The sequence below is a fragment of the Filicampus tigris genome, chromosome 18 (assembly GCF_054856515.1).
Source record: "Filicampus tigris isolate MCC_2025a chromosome 18, RoL_Ftig_1.0, whole genome shotgun sequence".
NCBI lineage: Eukaryota > Metazoa > Chordata > Actinopteri > Syngnathiformes > Syngnathidae > Filicampus > Filicampus tigris.
The window spans coordinates 3,340,562-3,359,831 of NC_141234.1; the positions used below are offsets into that span (position 1 = coordinate 3,340,562).

The following is a 19,270-nucleotide window of genomic DNA, read 5'->3' on the forward strand; positions in this document are numbered from 1 at the left end:
TTTCCACATCCAATACGGCGGCGACGTTAACATACGTTTAGCAATCAAAGTGGGCTCATGGACGTTTGCATCTCGACGGTAACGACGCACTCGGGTCACGTGATTTCAGAGAAAGCCAAACTAGCGCTTCCTTGCTGTAGTTACCGCTCGCTACCAGGAGGAGGGCGTCGCTGTTTTCACCACAAATCTCACAACCACTTGTGCTGCTTTTCACCCCATCTGACGTCTTCTCACACACACACACACACACACACACACACACATACATTTGCTGTCGTTTTAGCAACAGATGCAGCATGACGGAAGTGAACTGGTTTCCATTCGGGTCTAAAATGAATCGCTGCCATCAAACTCGAACGGGCACTATCCAGTTTGAGTGCTGCGTGACGTCTTCGCCACGCTGTACTCTGATTGGCTCAGGTGGGGTAGTCAAAAGCGAGTGCTGCGTGACGTCATCGCCACGCTGTACTCTGATTGGCTCGGGTGGGGTTGTCAAAAGCGCGTCCTACCGTTTTTTGTCATTTCGCGTCAGCCTTTCAAACGGGCAGCCGCCCCTTTGACTTGTTCGTTGCCCAGCTCGATGAAAACAGCAAAACAACTTTTGATGCCAGCTATGAATGTATTTTTCCTCTTTGTTGCGGCTGTACAAGTGCACAGCGTGACGCCTGGTAAGTGCGCTTTTTAAAATAACTTTATTATCCCATTGCTGTCGCTTGTCGCTCTTGATTTTGAGGCCAGGCCTCAAGTTTTTCATTTTCTTCATTTGTCCGCTGGGTAATAAAGTTGATCAACTTAAAAGACGACACAAATAAAGATGATGCACACCAGCATGGCAAATAAATATGAAATATGGAAAAGCTAACAGGCAGCCGTGAAATGTTATACTGTGTCCTTCTAGAAATCACTTTTATATTTCTTTGTCTGTTCGACGTGGGGGGTAATTGCTAAAACAATAGAGTTACACTTCAAATGCTCTAAGCCGTCACATTGTCACAAGTAGAAAAAAACCGAGTGTGGGTCGTCACTCTCACGGGCGGGGAAGGTTGTGAGAAACAATGCGCCGAGATCGAGATGATATCAATGACGTCAAGTGTGTCGACGTTCACACTGCAGGCAGAATTATTTGAAAGAGGAATTGCGCAAGATTGCTGAATGTAAAACAAGTGAATAAAACCGGGGTCATTTTCCTGTTTTTCTTCCAGCTGGTCACACGCTCGAGTATTTCCTGACAGCGTCCTCTCAAGTTGCAAAGCTACCCGAGTACTGGGAGGTCGCGTACGTTGACGGCGTTCCGATTTTTCACTACGACAGCAACGGCAGGAAAATGCAAATCAAACAGGACTGGGTGAACAAAATCACGGCAGACGATCCACACTTCTGGCAGAGAGAGACGCGGGGCGGTGTTAGTAATGAGCAGCTCTTCAAAGCCAACATTGAAATTGCTAAAGAGCGCTTCAACCAAACTGGAGGTTTGTTTCCCTTCAACCTTCTTCTAATGAAATTCACCTGACGCGCTCAAACAAACACGTCACTGCTGGCTTCTCCTGTCGCTTCATCGTGTGTGCGTGCGATACTTTCAGGTGTTCACATGTTCCAGGTGATCTGTGGCTGTGAGTGGGATGACGAGACCGGTGAGGTTGACGGTTGGGATGACCACAGTTATGACGGAGAAGACTTCATATCGTTTGAGGTGAAGACGATGAGATGGATCGCAGCCAATCAACAAGCTGTCATCACCAAAAACAAGTGGGAACAAAGTGAAGCATTCAGTCAAAGCGTAAAGCATTTTCTCACTGAGATTTGTCCAGCTTTTTTGGAGAAGCATGTGAGCAATGGGAGGGACTTCCTGATGAGAACAGGTGCAGCGGCCTCTCACACCTTCGAGCCTCACACTCTCGCCATGGTTCGCCCTCTCACACCTTCTTTCATCCTGGCCCACGTGTCCGTCGTTCGCCTCTCGCCCTTTTGGCCATCTTCTGTCCTCTCACACCTGGTCTCCAATCTTTGGATGCCCCCCAGTGTTTGTACTCTTGCACGTTCGCTCCCCTCTTTCACTCATCCTCGCATGCTGTTTTCAGTTCCACATTCGAACCCACATACTCTCAAGATCCCTCACATATTTCTTCCATCCGTCCTTCTCCGCACATTTTCTCACGTTGTCTTCATGCCTACTCTCTTCAACTTTCATCCTCTCACAGGTTCATCATTCGCCTGTCCTGTTTTCCTTCCATCTTGAGTCACGTCACTCATTCTCTCATACTTTTCGCGTTTTCCTCTCTCACGTCTCTGTTGAATTTGCTCTCACATTTGCGCCGCCCTTTGTCCTCTCACACATTTGTCATTTTCCATCTTTCATCCTTTCACACTTTGTCTCCAGCTCTAGTCCTCTCAGACATTGTCGCAACGTTTCTCCCTCTCACACATTTTCATCGTCTTTTGTCCCCTTGCGACTTCATTTCCTTTTTCTTCCCCTCTTTCTATCTTGCAGATTCTCCTTGTTGTCTCGTCCACATTTCTTTCCTTCTCTCGCACATTCTCTCCATCTTTGGCTCCTTCCATCTTTGCTCCCTCACGCCTTCTCTCCACCTCCGTGTGCAGAGCTTCCCACGGTGTCTCTGCTGCAAAAGACGCCTTCCTCTCCGGTCACCTGCCACGCCACCGGTTTCTACCCCAGGGCGTCGGCCCTATTTTGGAGGAGGGACGGCGAGGAGATCCACGAGGACGTGGAGATGGGGGAGACCCTCCCCAACCACGACGGAACCTTCCAGACGGCGGCCCACCTCAAAGTGGGGGTGACGCCCGACGTGGAGGGCAAGTACGAATGCGTGTTCCAGCTGGCCGGCGTCGAGGGAGACGTCGTCGTCAAGCTGGAGAGAGGAAGCGTCCTGAGCAACGCGCGCATCCAAGGTGACCGGCGCCCACCCGCTTGAATTGTCGCGTGTCGGGCACGGTGGCCGACCGGCGTCTTGACAGCAGTCGGTCACGTGTTTGTCTTCATCTCTTGCTTGCCTTGTGAAGAAGAAGAAGACCGAAAGAAGGCGGTGGCCATCGCTGTCTCCTTGGCGGTCCTCGCTCTGGCGGCGGCGGCGGCGGCGGCGGCGGCCGTCCTTGCCAAGCGTCACGCAACCAGACGAGGTGAGCGACACAAATGTTTGGCTGACCAAAGAGAAGATTTTTGGCCTCGTGCCGTTTGTGACGGAAAGTAATCTTCTCTTGTTTCTCTTTCATTTCAGCCAAATACTCTCAAGCTTGTGAGTAAATCCCTTTTCTGTTTCCTTAGAGTCAAAATAAACCAGGCAGTCCTCAGAAGGCCCCGTTTAGACCTTTGCCACCCAAGTGTGAACGAGGGGTCACTTGACGCCACAAAGTCGGCTATGTTACAATGCACGCATGAATATTGACGTTGACGCAGAACCTCCGTGAGAAGATGTCGATGTGCGAAAAATGTACATTCGTGCCTTGAGATATGAGTTGAATCCGTCCAGTGACCACGCTCGTAACTAGGGACGTAACGATTCACTCAAGCCCCGATTCGATTCGATTTTCAGTTCCCGATTTAAAAAAAAAAATCCTTACCATGCTTGTCTCTGTGCTCAAGTGTGGTGCTGCAGCCATCCGCCAACGCAATAGGCAATGATGATTGGCGCGAGCGCATAATTTCATCAACACAAGCGAAATGTGGTATGCATCTGGAATGGGAAAAAAAAGTTGAAAAATGAGGAGGACCTACATTTTTTAGCACTCTAAATGAGTATATTCTAATGACCTAGGTCACGAGAATGTTATGTTATGTCGGTTGTTAGGTAATTAATCGATTCGATTTTTTTTTTTGGCATCGATGCGCATTTTAAGCAGTTTCAATCGAGTTTCGATGAATCGTCGTATCCCTACTCGTAACTTGAAACACTCGCACCTTGAATCCTCTTTTTCCAATGAAATGAACAGAAGTGCCATTAATCAGCTCCAGTATTCCCCAAAAACAAAAAATTGAGGAAAATAGCACTCCATAATATTGCATTAAAAATAAACATACAATAATGAGATCATGAAAGAGAACTTCAAAGTATGGAATTTTTTTGTCTCACTGATGATTGATGGTCATTGCGCTCCGGTCACCTCGGGCAGTTCAAGTCAGACAGTAACTGAGACGTCTCAACTCCTCTCAGCTCATTAGAACGGCGTAACATTCGCTGTTTCTACACAGAGGACAAAGAATATACAACCTGACTGCGTGTACTGTACAGTGGACACCCGCGAACATAAACGAAATAAGTTGTATGATAAAAAGACGCAAGGAGAACATTCATTCGGCGGTGAACGCCTGGGTGGAACAAATACTTTTCTCTCGAGTCTGAGTCGAGTTTTGAATTCACAGCTCGATGTGAATGCGCTCCCTCGGCCGTTTCCGACGATCTTGAGCCCGTCACCGAGTGAGACGCGGCAGCCGTCACCGAGTGAGTTAGCACACGCGTGATTTTCACATTCTGGAGATGGTTTTGGGAACATTTGGATGTGGATTCATGTGCACTATTTGCTCTGCTCTTCTTCCTCCAGGTGTTGGAACACAAGAGTGTCTCCTCCCGGGTACATTCTCATCACGCATGAGAGAACACAGCCGATTTGATCTTCTTCAAGTAGACGCTTATTGCAATTTAATTTGAAGTCATGCTCAAAGGTTTGGTTTTTTTTTTTTTTGCTTGTTTGGGTGGGGGTTTTTTTGAACAGTTAATCGAGTTGCTTTCTTCTTTCTGTGTTGACCTGTTTGTCGGTTGAGTTTGTATGAAATCCTTGTATCGGGCAGTTGAATCATTCAAGAATTGAATGGAACTGAGTTCAAGACAAAATGCCATTGCACTGTCCTTCAAAAACGTGCTTGATTGTTTCACCAGGCCGTATATGCATTGCTCCGACCTTCCTTCTTGTTTGATTCCATTTCACATTTGAAGAGTTGTCGACGTTCTTTGTAATAATTCATACATGGAGATGGCAACTGCGGTGCACTACTTGGCTGCGACCAGCAGAGGCGCTGCCGAGTCACGCTCAACAGGCGTGCTGTCTCAACAAGCTCAGCGTGACGTCAGCGACGGGAGGATGAGCGACAGCCCTGCCCGCTGGAAATGTTTTGTTAATTTCTCATTCGTGATTCTGGGACACGCCCAGAATCATGTTTGTAACTCTGTGGAAATGCCAATAAATTCTATTGGACTCTAGAGCGACTCCCTCTGTCGAAATGTTTATATCTCGACTTGTGACTTATTTCTACACTCTTGCAGTATGCCAAGACTCTCATCCTGATTTTGGCCTGTTTTACTCCCTCTTCTCTCTCTTGCGTCAACTGGGAGTCCATTTTAAGGCACATACAAACAAACAATGAATTGCTCACCGGCCAATGGGGGCGCAGGACATGTACAAACAATGCAAGTAATTATGAAACGTGGTATTGTGCACTCTAAAAACAGTTGGGTTAAAAATAACAACATTTGGGGTCAAAAGTGGACCGATCGACAACTTGGGGCCCAAAAAAATGGATGGTTTGTACAGAACAACCCCCAAAAGTGGCCTGTTTTATATCAAACAAAGCAAGAAAGTGGGTCAAATGGACCCAATTTGTGTATCGGTCCATTTTTGACCCAAAATGTTATTTTTAACTCAACTGTTTTTAGAGTGTATATGATTGACAGTAAATACTCATTTTTAGTTTGCATCTCAGAGTCTGTCCCACGCTGCAATACTTCTGCTTTTATGAGTTGCTTTTTTTTTTTTTTTTTTCAACGCAATTCTATGTACTTATACTTACTCCAAGTAAAACGTGTGAGTACTTTTGCCAAATTTATATGAACCCATTGAGGCTTCCCGGTGACTTGTTGCGCAATGACAACGCAATCAAACCGCGAGCTATACTTTGACTTTGACTTTCACTTTCATGTTCAACGCGCCGGAGTCCTGACAATCGACGTTTTGGTTTTATTGGGGCTCGTCCTGCAGCCTCGTGAGGAGGAAGACGCAGCCGGGTTCGGAGAGCATGTTGGACCAGTCGGCCGCACGATCCGAGGAGGTGCAAACCGGGGTGAGTACGTTCACGCACGCACGCACGCACGCACACGGACGCACACACACGCATTGGTGATTGTTAAGAGCTGATGTTATTTGAATGATTTAGAGCTGTTAATAGTACATGCCGTGAAATTCGGAATGTGTTCGACCACATTTCATTCGGAAGATCAGTTGTCGTATTTAACTGAAAACGGACAGCATTAGTTGTGTCGTCTCAGTGGACACTTTATTTTATTCTGGCTATCATTTTAGCACGCATCTTCCTGTTTGTTTGTTTGTTTTTTTGTTCACAAACAGGATTTGGAAGCTGTTTTTTGTGTTGCCTCCAAGTCCCTATCCTCATTTTTCAAAAGTCAGGCTTTGTATGTCTGGCTCACAGCACCAAAAGGTTTTAGGTTGTGAGCTCCTTCTTGCGCGGAGTTTGCATGTTTCCCCCGCGTCCTCGCACATTCCGCAAACAAGCATGTGAGCCTGTTTGAGGGGGAGGTCCTGTCTCATGCAAGTGCGCGACTGAGCCAAAGGCGAGTTCAGCTTTTGTTACAATAGCGAAGGTACGGCGCGAAAGCGTGAATGAATTCAGTGCCAACAAAACTCGATGCAGCTCTGCCTTTCGGCTTTGACGTGATCGGGTTTTACACAGTGCTGTCCTGCCCGGCTCTGGATATTTGGCTAGCGTCGCTGCCGAGCCAGGGGCGAAGAAACTCAGCATAGGGGCGGAGTTATGCAAACGAGCCTCGCTGTAACATCACAATGGGGCAAAAGTTGATAAACTGGCAAGCTCATTAAAGCAAATGTGTACTCTGAAAACATTGCAAGCGTTAAAATGTGTCGAAATCACCGTACGTAGTGTCGTGTCCGTGCGCTAGATTACGTGCCTGTGCGTTTAAGAGGCGGGGCCTGGAGGGGCGGCATTGGCGGGTCGATGTGTTTCAATGTTCACCTATCCTTCGATAAATGTCTGATTGCGGCTCCCCTTTCCCACATGCGAGTGTACTGCGGGAAACCAAAATAAAATCACTTTTAAAAATACACAATATAGCGGGCCGCCGACAATCAACGCAACTCACTTGGGTGCTTAATTTCACACCTGATGGATGGGACACTGCTGACAATACCTATTTGCGTAGCCTGACATAACATGTTGTCTTTTTTGCTTGGCAGACGACAATCATCGCCACGGAGTTCGATGGCGGGGTCGTGCTGGGCTCGGACTCGCGCGTCACCGCGAGGTGCGCCCCCACTGCCTCCCCGGCAACGCACGCATGCCCACTTTTAAAATAGTCGTTTTCATTTCGATCGAAAACAAAACAAAAAACGTTTATCCTTTAAGAATTGAAGAAGTCTGCGTCGTACTGTGACTGAAAGACGCCGTCAAGTGAATTCAAAGACTAGTTTGCCACTGGATGATACATTTTCTTGTAGATAATTGCTGGAAAACAACAACAACAACAACAACAAAAAGTGGGCAGAACAGCTAGGTGCCATTTCTGAAATTCTCAATCCAAGAGGTGTTGCCGTGGATAAGCCTGCCGCCCATCCTCCGAGTGAGGCGCCACCAGAGGCTTGTTAGCTCGCAAGCTAGCTGCCGGCTAGCGACTCTTGTCATTTGGCCTTCAGCAGCTTCATGCCCCTTTCTGAAGAATTGTTCACTATTTGTCAAACGGACGCTTACTGTGAAGTGAGTAGATCTAAAACTGAAAAAAAAAAAAAAAAAAAAAAATCGATGCTAACCGCTTTGTTAGCATCAAGCTAGCGGGCTATTCCGAAAGCAACATTGTTTTCAGTGTAATTGTTCATTTTATGTTATGTTTGACAATGAACTTTTAGTGGCATTAATCTGCTTTGAAGCCCCTTTTCGAGCGCTTGTATTTAATCTGCGGTATCTGTCAATCCAAACGACGACCCGTATCTCTAAGAACCTGTAAATCAGACTACCGGAGTCTCGAGGCACCACAGGATGACCGTGCGCTGCATGGCGAGCAACTCACTGTGTCGCCCGTGCAGCAATTCCGTCGTGAACCGCGTGATGAACAAGCTGATACCCTTCCACCCAAAGATCTACTGCGCTCTCTCCGGCTCTGCGGCGGATGCTCAGACGGTTGCCGATCTGTCCCGCTATGAGCTGCAGGTTCACAGGTATGCAAATAGAACAGCCTTTGTTTGGTAAGCTTCCATTTCCAGTTGGCGATTGAAAACTGAAATATGAAAAATGGAGTCTTTTTTTTTTTTTTTCTTAGTCAGTCCACCAAAAAATATACATATATTTTTTAAAAGGACAGATTTTCCACATTTTAATTTCCGGCTCAGATGAAGATTACGAAGTTGAATAGCGAGGAAGTGAATGACATTGTTTTTATCCGGTCGTGTCGATACGGTACACGTTCGCGCAATATCTTCTGTCTTTTACTCTCGGCAGCTTGGAGATCGAAGAGGAGCCGCGGGTGGTTGCCGCCGCAACCCTGGTGAAGAACACGTCGTACCGCTATCGGGACGAGCTGGCCGCTAGTCTCATCGTGGCCGGCTGGGACAGAAGAGGCGGCGGGCAGGTCAGAGGATGGCCGCCGCGTGTGCATGTTGTCGCAAACGTCTACAACAAGGGTGTCCACATTTTTTCTTCCGGGGTCGTATTCCAAAAAAAAATAAATAAATAAAATAAATAAAATGCAAGGTCGCAAGATCCGCTTTGACATTCTTAAACGTGAATCGATCAAACATGCTGAACAACACAGCAATGTGTACCAAGCTAACCAGCTTTAAATCAGTGTTTACTTGAGGATGTTTAATGCGGAATGTTAAAAATCGGACGTTAAAACAGACTCCCCTTCGTCTACGATCAATTCAGCGGGCTTTACAACATAAGGACACACGTCAAAGATAAGTCACCCCAAAATGTCCAACAAAGAGGAGTAAGCGATGTTAACTTCGCCGGCTGGGCCAACATGAGCTCACCTTCGTGTCAGTTGGCCATTTAATCGAACGACCATAAAGTCATTGACTTTATTGCATTAAGGCTGGGAATAAGTCACTCGTGTTTGCCATAAATCGGTCCGAAGTCCTTCAGCCGAGCCCCCCCCCCAAAAGAATGATATGATGGTACTTCAATTGGTATCGTGAAATGTAATAATTGACATTTGTGTGGGGAATCTGCACCCCTGCCATGAAGACAAAGGAGCTTTTAAGCACTTTGCCAGGAAACAACAGGAGAGATTCTTGAGATCAAGGAAGTAGGACACTGTCATTGTTCTCATGTCTCCGTAGTAAGAGGAGGATACTAAATTGGAGCTCATTCGTACAAAGTGACTGCGAGTGTCATGTACTGTGGCGACGCTGAGACTGAGAAGAATAGATTCTTTCGGTGAACAGGAGCAGCAGGGCGAGCAGGCAGAACACCGGCCACACCCAGCAAACGTCAAAACGAAAGCAAAAGCCCGGGGAAGCAAAAGCCCGGGGAAGCAAAAGCCCGGGGAAGCAAAAGCCCGGGGAAGCAAAAGCCCGGGGAAGAAAACGCCGGCACATCTACTACAGCGGTGCCTGGAGAACTCCGTTCAGCTTGGCTAATATTGAGCAAATGAATCCCGAAAGGGACTTCAAGCTGTTTAGCGCTTACTCCAAGTAAAAGTTGACTGTCAAACTAAACGTCAAACAAAGAGCATGACACATTTGTTATTGCCAGATGGGGGTGGTTTGCATCAATGGCGGGTTGACTTTTATATTCTTACCCACAGCTAGTTCTGATTTGAGATATTCAGGGCAATTCTATTTTAAGCGGCGCAGCACTTTGCCGCAGCGACGGAACGTATTGGCCGGTTACATGCGAGGCAAGTCGTTGCACGTGACCTTGCTCAGCCAATCAAGTCTGCATCTGAGACTCGGCAATTGCAGACAGTGAAAGTCGACATCAGGGGAACGCTACTCAGCGTGAAAGTTGAGTTCAAGCGCAAGAGAGGTAAAAAAGGACAGAAAATGACCGATAAAGGACATTCGGGAACAAATGGCGCTCTCCCCCTCCCAAAAATCTAAATGGAACGGCCAGTCGGGTTCGTTTCTACTTTTGGAGTTAACTTGACTTGACACATTAACGCATTAACTTGCGTGACACTTGAAAGTTAAGACTTCAAACGGATTAGTCGCACCTCTGCTTGACGTCTTCCTCTGTCCTGTGGCAGGTGTTTTCCACGCTCAGCGGCGCCCTGTTGCGACAACCCTTCGCCGTGGGGGGCTCCGGCAGCACCTACGTGTACGGCTATGTGGACGCCACGTATCGCTCCGGCATGAGCAGAGACGAGTGCCAGCAGTTTGTCCTTAACAGTAAGTGACGCCTTCCTGGTGACGCCAGCTGGGACGTGAAGAACTCGACCCAAACGCGGCTCCGAGCCGTTTCATGGCGCTCCCGGTTGGCCATCAAACTAAACACAAATCAAAGAAAAATGCCACACGTATTTAAAGCAACTGCATACCTTTGCCTTTAAAATCTTATAGCTTCACGCTAACACATAAAGGGAAACGCCACAAGCGGGCTAACCAATAGCATCTTTGTGGCGGTGTTGTAACGCTTTACATCATGAATATTTGAACGCAAACGCTGCATGGAGACAGGCAATTTAACAATTTGGGTATATATTCTTTATCTTCTGTAAAGAACATAATATTGCGGCAGTTTACAGAGTCACTTACAGAAGTTGTGAAATTCTTCTCAAGTCAAGTATATAGTGTGATATTTTCCTTATTGAAAATAACATTACAAATATTTGGGTCGGGTTTTTTCATAGAGGCTGGCATTTCCATTTGATTCTGTCAAGGCACGACAGTGATAGATAGCAAAAAAAAACAAACACAAAAACCCCACACACAACAGAGGGAAAAAAGCAGCCAGGAACTTCAAAGTTAAACAGGAAAACGAATCACAAAAATGGTTTTCTCTCTCTTTTCTCAGCCCTCACTCTGGCCATGAACCGGGACGGCTCCAGTGGAGGCGTGGCCTACCTGGTCACCATCGATGAGCACGGTGCAAAGGAGAAAGTCATTTTAGGGAATGACTTACCCGCCTTCTTTGACAAGTGACACATGCCGATACGACATGAACCCTTTGGTGTCTGTAACTAAATCTTAGTTCAGACGGTGTAAGATCACATTGCATCAAAAGTCTCTTAAATAAAGGCGTCTTATCGTCTGTCAAATTTGTCCCCGCTAATGCAAAGAAACTTACACAGAAGTCAACAGTAACTATTCTCACTTTTCTGTAGTCCTCCATCATGCAGACTGATTATCTTTGTGTTTAATCCCAATAAATCGTTTGCAAACATCTACTTTGACCTAGGAAATGATGAATATTTTTCACTGATTTCAGACATGTTACAGACCAAACCAGTAAATGAATCTTTGTACGTTTTCTGCAGTCAATTAGAGATAGTGTCCTATTTTGAATAATAAAGGAAGGACATTTGGATGATTAAAAAAAAAAATCGAATTCATCAATTAATTTAAAAAATGACAGATGAATCGATTATTCAAATACAAGTTAGTGAACAGCTCTAAAATGGAATCACGTGCAGCTAATCCATGTAGATTGGAATCGGTATCGTCTGAGCTCACAAGATCATGATTATCTCTTATTTTTAAAGTCAACCCAAACATATTTTTTTTTCAAGAATATGTTCTATGCAAGCCCACTGGTTGAAACAAGGAATTCTGATAAATCTCGCATTTGTGGAATAAGAGTTATTCGACCGGTTCTTAGCCATCATTTTGTCACTTCTGTCGACTGAAAATGACATCACAACTGCTCAAATAACGACCAATCACGGCTGACCTGTTTTCTCCAACTGGGCCGTGACGTGAGCCCTGAGCAGTTTTGCTGCTTAACTCATATTGCACAAACGCAATTCTAACCAGAATGCCGTGTTTCAACTAGTGGGCCTGCTGGGAACATATTCTCGAGAAAAAAAAATGTGTTTGGTTGATTTCCACTTTAATGTAGAATGTTTAGAATAATGTTAATGTTTAGAAACAAATCTCTGAGTTCACTTTACAGGGTCTTTGAAATGAATCTTGCTTATCAGAACAGGAAATGTTGACCTGGTAACGTTTGAGACATGTCATCGAACGCATATGTATCAGAAGGGGAATATCAGAAGAGGAAGTGTTCCAGTAAAGTGAAACCGAAAACAGATAAGAGTTGCTGCGGGTAGTTCGACACGCGGGCTGCATGTCCTTGAAAATGGGGAGAAAGAGTTCGACGCTTCGCCGAGCTTTTGCTGCCCTTTTTGCGCTCGTCGCGGACGCCTGCCTGGTTCAAGCCGCGGCGCCGGTGGTGAGCGCGGCGAGTTTATTTTGGCTGTCGGTGTGGCTGCTCGCGTTTCTCCGGTGTTGTTTGGCGCTGGCCGCCTTCTCCCTGCTCAACCTCGGGGAGCTTGCCGCGGCGCCGGCTCGTTTCCTCGCCTTGCACAGCGCGCTGCCCGCCGCCCTGGAGAGCTTCGCCGCCGCCGCCGCCGCCGCCGCCTGGCGCCTCGGGGACCCCCCGTGCGGCGCGACGATGACGGCGGGGGCGACTGGGGTCGCGCGCTACTGGATGATGTGCGCCGGAGCCTCGCTGGCCGCGGCGTTGTTTTGGGAAGTCGGCGTGCCGGACTCGAATGGCCGAAAAGAGAAGCAACAAAAGCCAAGAGCTTTGTTCATGAGGGTTGTTCGCATGTACAGGCCGGACTTGGCTCTGCTGGTCGGAGGCGTTTGCTTTCTCACCCTGGCTGCCGTCTGTAAGTATACGCCATAGCGATGACGATGATGATGATGATGATGATGATGATGATGATGATCATGATGAAGAGGGGGTCGAAATGAGCGATATTACTGTATCACGTAATATGCAGTGGTACCTTGACTTACAAGTTTCATTCGCTGCATGGGTAAATATACTTGTCATAAAACATAAGAGAATGTAAAGAAATACGACATAAGAACTACCCACTGAGGGAATTTATCTGTGTGTGTGCGCGTGCGTGGGTGTGTCTCAGGTGAGATCCAGGTCCGGTTTTACACGGGCAAGGTAATTGACAACCTGCGTGACGATTACGTGCCACATGAGTTCTTGTCAGCACTGCTTCTGATGGGCGTGTTCTCAGTGGGAAGGTGAGAACATGCACCCTGGCCGCCAAAATGTCAGACCCTGTCATAATCCCAACGCTACTGGAACATAATGAGCACTAAACGCCATAGGATTTAAAAAGTTGCCTGTTTTCCAGAAACAACATCTTTCCTATTTTTTTCCTGAGAAGAGGTTGCTTTATTGTGTGTTTTCCGATTGCCCTTATGTAGGTACGCCACTTCGTATGAGAATGATATGGCATCATTTGTCACAAATCATTTGTGGGCCCAAGTTAAGGTGAATGTCCGTCCCGTTTTTGTTTGAGCAGCTCGGTGGGCACAGGCAGCAGAGGGGGTTTCCTTAAGTGGGCCATGAGCTCCTTCAAATGCAGAGTGCAAGGAAATCTGTTTCAGGCTCAGACCAAACAGGAGATTGCGTTTTTCGACACCACAAAGATAGGTAAGGCATGATAACAGAGAGCTTGATAGACAAAGACTGCACAGCGAACAAGCTGCCATCTCTCTCTCTCCGACCCGCACCAGGGTACTGTTTCCTAAAAAGGAATATATTTCGATTTCTTCCGGGTGCAGGTGAGCTCACCTCTTTGCTTTCCAAAGACATCCCCCTGATGGCGGAAACGGTTTGTCTGAACATCAACGTTCTGCTGAGGACCCTGATCAAGACGGTGTACACGCTGAGCCTCATGTTGAAGCTTTCGTGGACGCTAACATTTTTAGTGCTCTTGGAGGTCCCCGCCACCGGCCTCCTACAGACCATCGCCAACAAACACCGCCAGGTAAAGCAGACAGACCGATCGGATCCCCTGATTGTCACGAGCTCGGTTCAGTCCCATCCCACGGATGACTTGGGCCGGTTGAATTTGACGAGCCGCCCAGCCCGACGAATGACCGACCGTGCCTTTGCAGCGGCTGACGCAAGCCACGCACGACTCCGCGACCGCGGCAAACGAGACGGCCAATGAGATCATCTCGGCCGCTCGGACGGTGCGGAGCTTCAACGCGGAGAAACTGGAGGCCCGTCGCTATGACAACCGGCTGATGGACACGCACAGGCTCAAGACCCAACGAAACACTGTCCAGGTTGTGTCCCTTCTGGCGCAAAGGGTGAGATGCCGGTAACCATTTTGGAGAGGCCCTCGGCAAAACTGGATTTCGGCGGCGGGGGCCTCTGTTTCGGCCAATAATATCGATTATTGACCTCTCTCCTATCAAGTCATGACAGGAGTGCGACACTCCAAGAGCAGACCGAGCTTGATTTGCGCATATCTGTGTGTGTGTGTGTGTGTGTAGCTGATAGGTTTGGCCATTCATGTGCTGATGCTGCGGTATGGCAGGCTGTTCGTCCAAAGCGGCCAGATGACCACCGGGAACTTGATCTCCTTCATTCTCTACCAGTCAGACATCGGAAGCAACGTCAGGGTATCGGCGCCGAAAAGCTTATGTCATAAAGCAGAGGTCTTTCAACCGGTGTTCCCCTGGGGTCCGTAAAAGTGCATGCCTGCGCGTAATAAAGCAGTTACTCCTCCCTATTCAAAGAGGGAAATCTACCCAAACGTATTTTTTTCAAGAATATGTTCCGAGCAGGCCCACTCGTCGAAACACGGCATTCTAATTCACATTGGGTTTGCGGGATATGAGTTCGGCAGCAAAATGCACTCGTTTTTCGCCCTCTCTGTGGGCGGCCATTTTCACAACGGCCGGCCAATCGCGTCTCGGACTCAGAAAACAGGTCAGCAGTGATGGGTCGTTACCTGAGCAGTTGCCATGTCACTTTCGGTCGATAGAAGTGACAAAATGGCCGCCCCCGGAGATGGCGAAAAACGAGTGGATCGACCCTTATTCCACAAACGCAATTGATCAGAACGCCTTGTTTCAACTAGTCGGCAGGCACGGAACATATTCTTGGGGGAAAAAAAATGTTTAATGGATCTGGTATGATTATGGCCTATCGCCACATAAATCCAACAGCTCCGCAAGAATAAAGTCGGGTTTAGCAGAGTTGCCTGTGCATTGTGGGTCATGTGGGCGCGGATAACGTAGGTACACTCCTCATATTGGGAATGTCTCGTGCCAGACAATGATCTACATCAGCGGCCACATGCTGACCTCGGTGGGCGCCGCCGGTAAAGTCTTTGAGGTTCTGGATCGCCAACCTCGGATCAGGACGGATGGGAAACTCGCACCCGAGTGCCTTGCGGGACACGTCATCTTCCGCCATCTCAACTTTGCCTATCCGGCACGCCCCGATGTGGCGGTGCTGCAGGTGGGCGTCACAATGGAGCTCTTGGTTTTTGTTGAGGACGTTTCAACGTCACTCACCAGGGACATAAATCGGTGGACGGCAGTGGCCTGCCTTCAACCTCTGTGAGCCTTTATTTTTGCACTGTACTCAATTCAAAACGTCTTTGTCGTCAGGACTTCTCTTTGGAGCTGCCAGCGGGTCAGATGACGGCGCTGGTCGGTGTGTCCGGAGAGGGAAAAAGCACCTGCGCCAGTCTGCTGAAGCGCTTGTACGAGCCGCAGGACGGACAAATCCTGCTGGACCATGCCAAGCTGGAATCGTACGACTGCCGCTATCTCGGCAAGAAGGTGAAAGCCCAAAGCAAAATTGTCGTTTTTTTATCCGATAACTGACTAGTATGGCTGCAAACACTACTTGTTTTCGGGTTTGGATCTTTTGGAACGGGACGAAGGCGGAAGGCGGTCCCACACGTTAGGTGAGAGACATGTTGTCTCAGTTGGCTGAGGCCAGTATTTTACATTTGAAAAATCTCACAGCATGCCAAAATACAAAAATGTCAAAAAAGTTTTTATGTGGACATAATCATGATCTCGTATCATTTTCCTCACAAATTCATTTTTCGCATTCCAAGTCCACAGACGGCCATGTGTACTCGTGTTTTTAACATTGAAACGTGCGTCAGTGCCACCTACAGGACTGGAGTCAAACGGCCACAATCCGAACGACAGTCTATTTGTGCTTTGACAGATTGCGGTGGTCAGCCAAGAGCCGGTGCTCTTCTCCGGCTCCGTCAGGCACAACATCGCCTACGGTCTGGAGGACTGCTCTTTGGACGCCATCCAGGAAGCGGCGCACCGGGCCAATGCCCACCATTTCATCACCCAGCTGGAGAAGGGCTACGATACCGGTGAGCAGAAGTGGACTTAAAGTGGAAGTCAACGCAAAAACTTTTTTTGTTTTGTTTTTCAAGAGTATGTGCTATGCCAGCCCACTCGTTGAAACAGGGCATTCTGATAAATATTGCATTTGTGGAATAAGTGTTAATCCACTCGTTTTTAGCCGTCTGCGGGGGCGGCCATTTTGTCGCTTCTATCGACTGAAAACGATATCACGACTGCTCGCGACGACCACTCGCGGCTCCGTTTGGGAAAACAGGTCAGCCGTGATTGGTCGTTGTGAGCAGTTGCGATGTCGTTTTCAGTTGACGGAAGACAAAATGGCCGCCCCCCGGAGATGGCTAAAAACGAGTGCATTTTGCTGCTTAACTTATATTCCACAAACGCAAAATTAATCAGAATGCCGTGTTTCAACGAGTGGGCCTGCTGAGAACATATTCTTGAAAAAAAAAATGTTTGGGTTGACTTCCGCTTTAAGGCTTATGTAACCGGAGCTCATTTTGAGACTCGGGGCTTGCGTGGCTAAAATTTGTCTTGGTATTGCTGAGGCTCGACTTGAACTAGATGACATGACAATTCTTGCCTGTTGACGTTTAAAATTGCTTTCAAGAATTGAAAAAAAGGTTCAATTCGGTTTTCGGCGCTTGATATTTGGTGAGGACCCGGTGCGAATTTTGACCGAGTAAGTTGCTTAGTTAAAGCTTAAAAGTTTCAAACTTGACTTACTTTTGACTTGCACGCTTCCACCTCTGCCGGCGAGCGTGTGCGGTGTTAAGACGGAGAAGCGCGTGTCGGCCGGAGCGCTGGACTGATGATTTGATTGTCTGTCAGAGGTTGGTGAGGGGGGCAGCCTGCTGTCCAAGAGCGAGCGGCAACGCGTGGCCATCGCTCGAGCGCTGGTCAGACGGCCGCAGGTTCTCATCCTGGATGAAGTAACCAGCTCCCTGGATGAGCAAAGCGAAAGCAAGGTACAGTCAAGAAGGGATCGAATCACGAAGAAGAAAAAAAACCCACAAGCTTCTGACGTATTCTCCCAAAACACTCAGCGCCGTCTCAAACTCATCTTACGACATTAACCTAAATTCAAAATAAAAGCGTGACAAAAGTTTACGATATCCACTGTCGTGAATGTTTGTCTCACCCGGCGCAGGTCCTGCAGGATCTGCTGAGGCGCTCGGACCAAACCGTGCTGCTGATCACTCACAGGCTGAAGACTATCGACAAGGCCGACCAGATTGCGGTGATTGGCGGCGGTGGCGTTGAGGAGCGAGGAACCCACCGCCAGCTGATGGACCAGAAGGGAATATATTGTAAAATGAGAGAGAAGATAGCCGCCGCGGGAAGCTAACGTGACACCAATTCGGTTGGCGTACTCACTATCAGAAGCTCTGACCAACACATTCGCAACCGGGATTGTAATATAATATTGGTTCCATCAAACTGTATTCATTTATTCCCAATGGTCTATTCGCTTCATTTTGTAGAGTTTTTCTTGGCTGAAGTGCTTTCAGTACGTAGATTTGGTGAGTTTATTTTTTTTTTTCCCCCCACCAAATCAGATTCCAGACTCTGTGTGTTGCCGTGTCAATATAATATGCCCAGGACTTTTACAATCGGTAGCTGATGGCCCTCGATTTTTATCGTCCTCTGGTTGGTCAGCGCAAAACTTGTTACAGCCACTTCGACTGGCAAAATACCGTATGTCTGTAGTGATCCGCACATATTACTTTCAATAAAAAAAATCCACAACTATGGTGAGTATAATGTACGGTATTTTGGTTTGGTTTGGTTTTTGTAGGACTACATATTTGTTTTTGGAGAACTATTTCTTTTCTGCAGTAAAATGTCTCAATGAAATCAATGAACCAGTCATGTCAAACATAAATGTCCTGCACTATATCTACAAGTGTTTGTCGGTGAAAACCTCTGACTTGACATTTTTCAACTAGTCCCACACTACTGTAGTTAGTTGGTTCAAGACAAAACTTTGAAATTGCACCAACGAACACCAACGTTAGTAAGATCGGAAGATGTCAAGATCTCCTACTAAAAATGTTTTGTTTCAAGAGCACTGGATCTCAGACCAAAAATAAAAGTTTGAAGTTTAGAATATCTGACCAATAGTTTTAGTAATTGTACAGGTACATTTTGCATACTTTTCATTAGCGCGTTGACATTTCACAGTACAGGACAGCAAACTGGAGATATTCACCGGATGTAATAAAATAATGATTCCAAATGATATCATTTCAAAAATAATTACAAATTATTTCATTTGACATATCGAGTAAATTTGTCTACCCCCTAATCAAGATTGTTTGAACTAAAAATTAAAATGTTATCATTCTCACACCGTAAAATGCACATTGATGGCTTTATCTCCCGGCACGCTTGCAATAAAACGCTTGGATGGCCTTTGCGGAGTGGCCTTGAAAGTGGAGAGCCAAGACAACAAGTGCAGCTTTTTGAATTAGTTAAACTCATCATATACGGCTGCAAGCATGACACAACGCAAGCGTCCTGTCGTTGACGCATTTCACGCTTACTTGCTTTGCATCGCATTGGCTTCGTTTGTGTTTTCCTGCTTGAGGAGCAACTATGCAGGTTTGAGGTCATGGTTTTGAAAACCTGGTGACGCCAAGCCAGTTACAGTATTAGTGTCCGCTGAAAAAAAAAGGCACGAGGGAGGTGGAAAAAGCATGGTTTCGTAGCGCCATCTAGTGATCATGGACAAACGTTTGTGTTCTGGGGCCACATTTGAGTTTGAAAACAGCCATGTCATTCGGAAATAAGGTTTAAAAAAAAAAAAAAAAAAAAAAAGAGAGAGAGAAACGAAGAGAAAAGGATCACATGTAAGTTTTCGTCATTAATTCTGATTTAAAAGTGTATTATTCATAATAAAATACAAAATGATTCAATAAAGTAGATGTGGAAACAAATTCAAGTAGGTATGTAATTGTTTATCATGTATATTTTT

The 19,270-nt window shown here is 46.9% G+C and overlaps 3 protein-coding genes and 1 long non-coding RNA gene across 14 annotated transcripts; 3 read left to right on the forward strand and 1 right to left on the reverse strand.

Moving 5' to 3' along the window:
• Positions 1-502: 502 nt before the first annotated feature.
• LOC147132018 (major histocompatibility complex class I-related protein 1-like) lies at positions 503-5,210 on the forward strand. 8 transcript variants are annotated; one of them, XR_015082196.1, is made up of 9 exons: positions 503-668; positions 1,203-1,469; positions 1,581-1,746; positions 1,809-1,859; positions 2,599-2,907; positions 3,019-3,135; positions 3,234-3,251; positions 4,376-4,454; positions 4,555-4,633. XR_015082196.1 is itself a non-coding variant. In XM_086015051.1 (8 exons), the coding sequence occupies exons 1-7, from the start codon at positions 581-583 to the stop codon at positions 4,432-4,434; spliced, it is 1,137 nt and encodes a 378-aa protein (XP_085871177.1). In that variant the 5' UTR covers positions 503-580; the 3' UTR covers positions 4,435-4,454; positions 4,555-5,210. The 8 variants fall into 8 exon arrangements, 7 of the variants coding, with proteins under 7 accessions (XP_085871177.1, XP_085871176.1, XP_085871180.1 ...); XM_086015051.1 differs by having other exon boundaries at positions 1,581-1,859; positions 4,555-5,210; XM_086015050.1 differs by lacking the exon at positions 4,376-4,454 and having other exon boundaries at positions 1,809-1,903; positions 4,555-5,210.
• Positions 522-17,228, reverse strand: LOC147132019 (uncharacterized). Its single transcript, XR_015082208.1, has 3 exons — positions 17,020-17,228; positions 10,188-10,460; positions 522-3,689 (listed from the first exon to the last, which is right to left on the reverse strand). It is a non-coding gene; the product is annotated as an uncharacterized LOC147132019 (long non-coding RNA).
• LOC147132020 (proteasome subunit beta type-9-like) lies at positions 5,756-11,366 on the forward strand. Of its 3 annotated transcripts, XM_086015080.1 has the most exons (6): positions 5,761-6,067; positions 7,216-7,283; positions 8,059-8,190; positions 8,471-8,600; positions 10,221-10,362; positions 10,988-11,366. In XM_086015080.1, exons 1-6 carry the CDS (start codon positions 6,023-6,025, stop codon positions 11,113-11,115), a joined length of 645 nt encoding a protein of 214 aa, XP_085871206.1. In that variant the 5' UTR covers positions 5,761-6,022; the 3' UTR covers positions 11,116-11,366. The 3 variants fall into 3 exon arrangements, with proteins under 3 accessions (XP_085871208.1, XP_085871206.1, XP_085871207.1); XM_086015082.1 differs by lacking the exon at positions 7,216-7,283 and having other exon boundaries at positions 5,756-6,067; positions 8,111-8,190; XM_086015081.1 differs by lacking the exons at positions 5,761-6,067; positions 7,216-7,283 and adding an exon at positions 7,295-7,732 and having other exon boundaries at positions 7,971-8,190.
• On the forward strand, positions 11,942-18,045 carry LOC147132021 (antigen peptide transporter 2-like). 2 transcript variants are annotated; one of them, XM_086015005.1, is made up of 12 exons: positions 11,942-12,806; positions 13,065-13,179; positions 13,293-13,361; positions 13,464-13,594; positions 13,726-13,931; positions 14,062-14,259; positions 14,446-14,574; positions 15,230-15,418; positions 15,571-15,744; positions 16,145-16,304; positions 17,125-17,261; positions 17,444-18,045. In XM_086015005.1, exons 1-12 carry the CDS (start codon positions 12,260-12,262, stop codon positions 17,639-17,641), a joined length of 2,253 nt encoding a protein of 750 aa, XP_085871131.1. In that variant the 5' UTR covers positions 11,942-12,259; the 3' UTR covers positions 17,642-18,045. The 2 variants fall into 2 exon arrangements, with proteins under 2 accessions (XP_085871131.1, XP_085871132.1); XM_086015006.1 differs by lacking the exon at positions 13,293-13,361 and having other exon boundaries at positions 11,943-12,806.
• Positions 18,046-19,270: the final 1,225 nt, after the last annotated feature.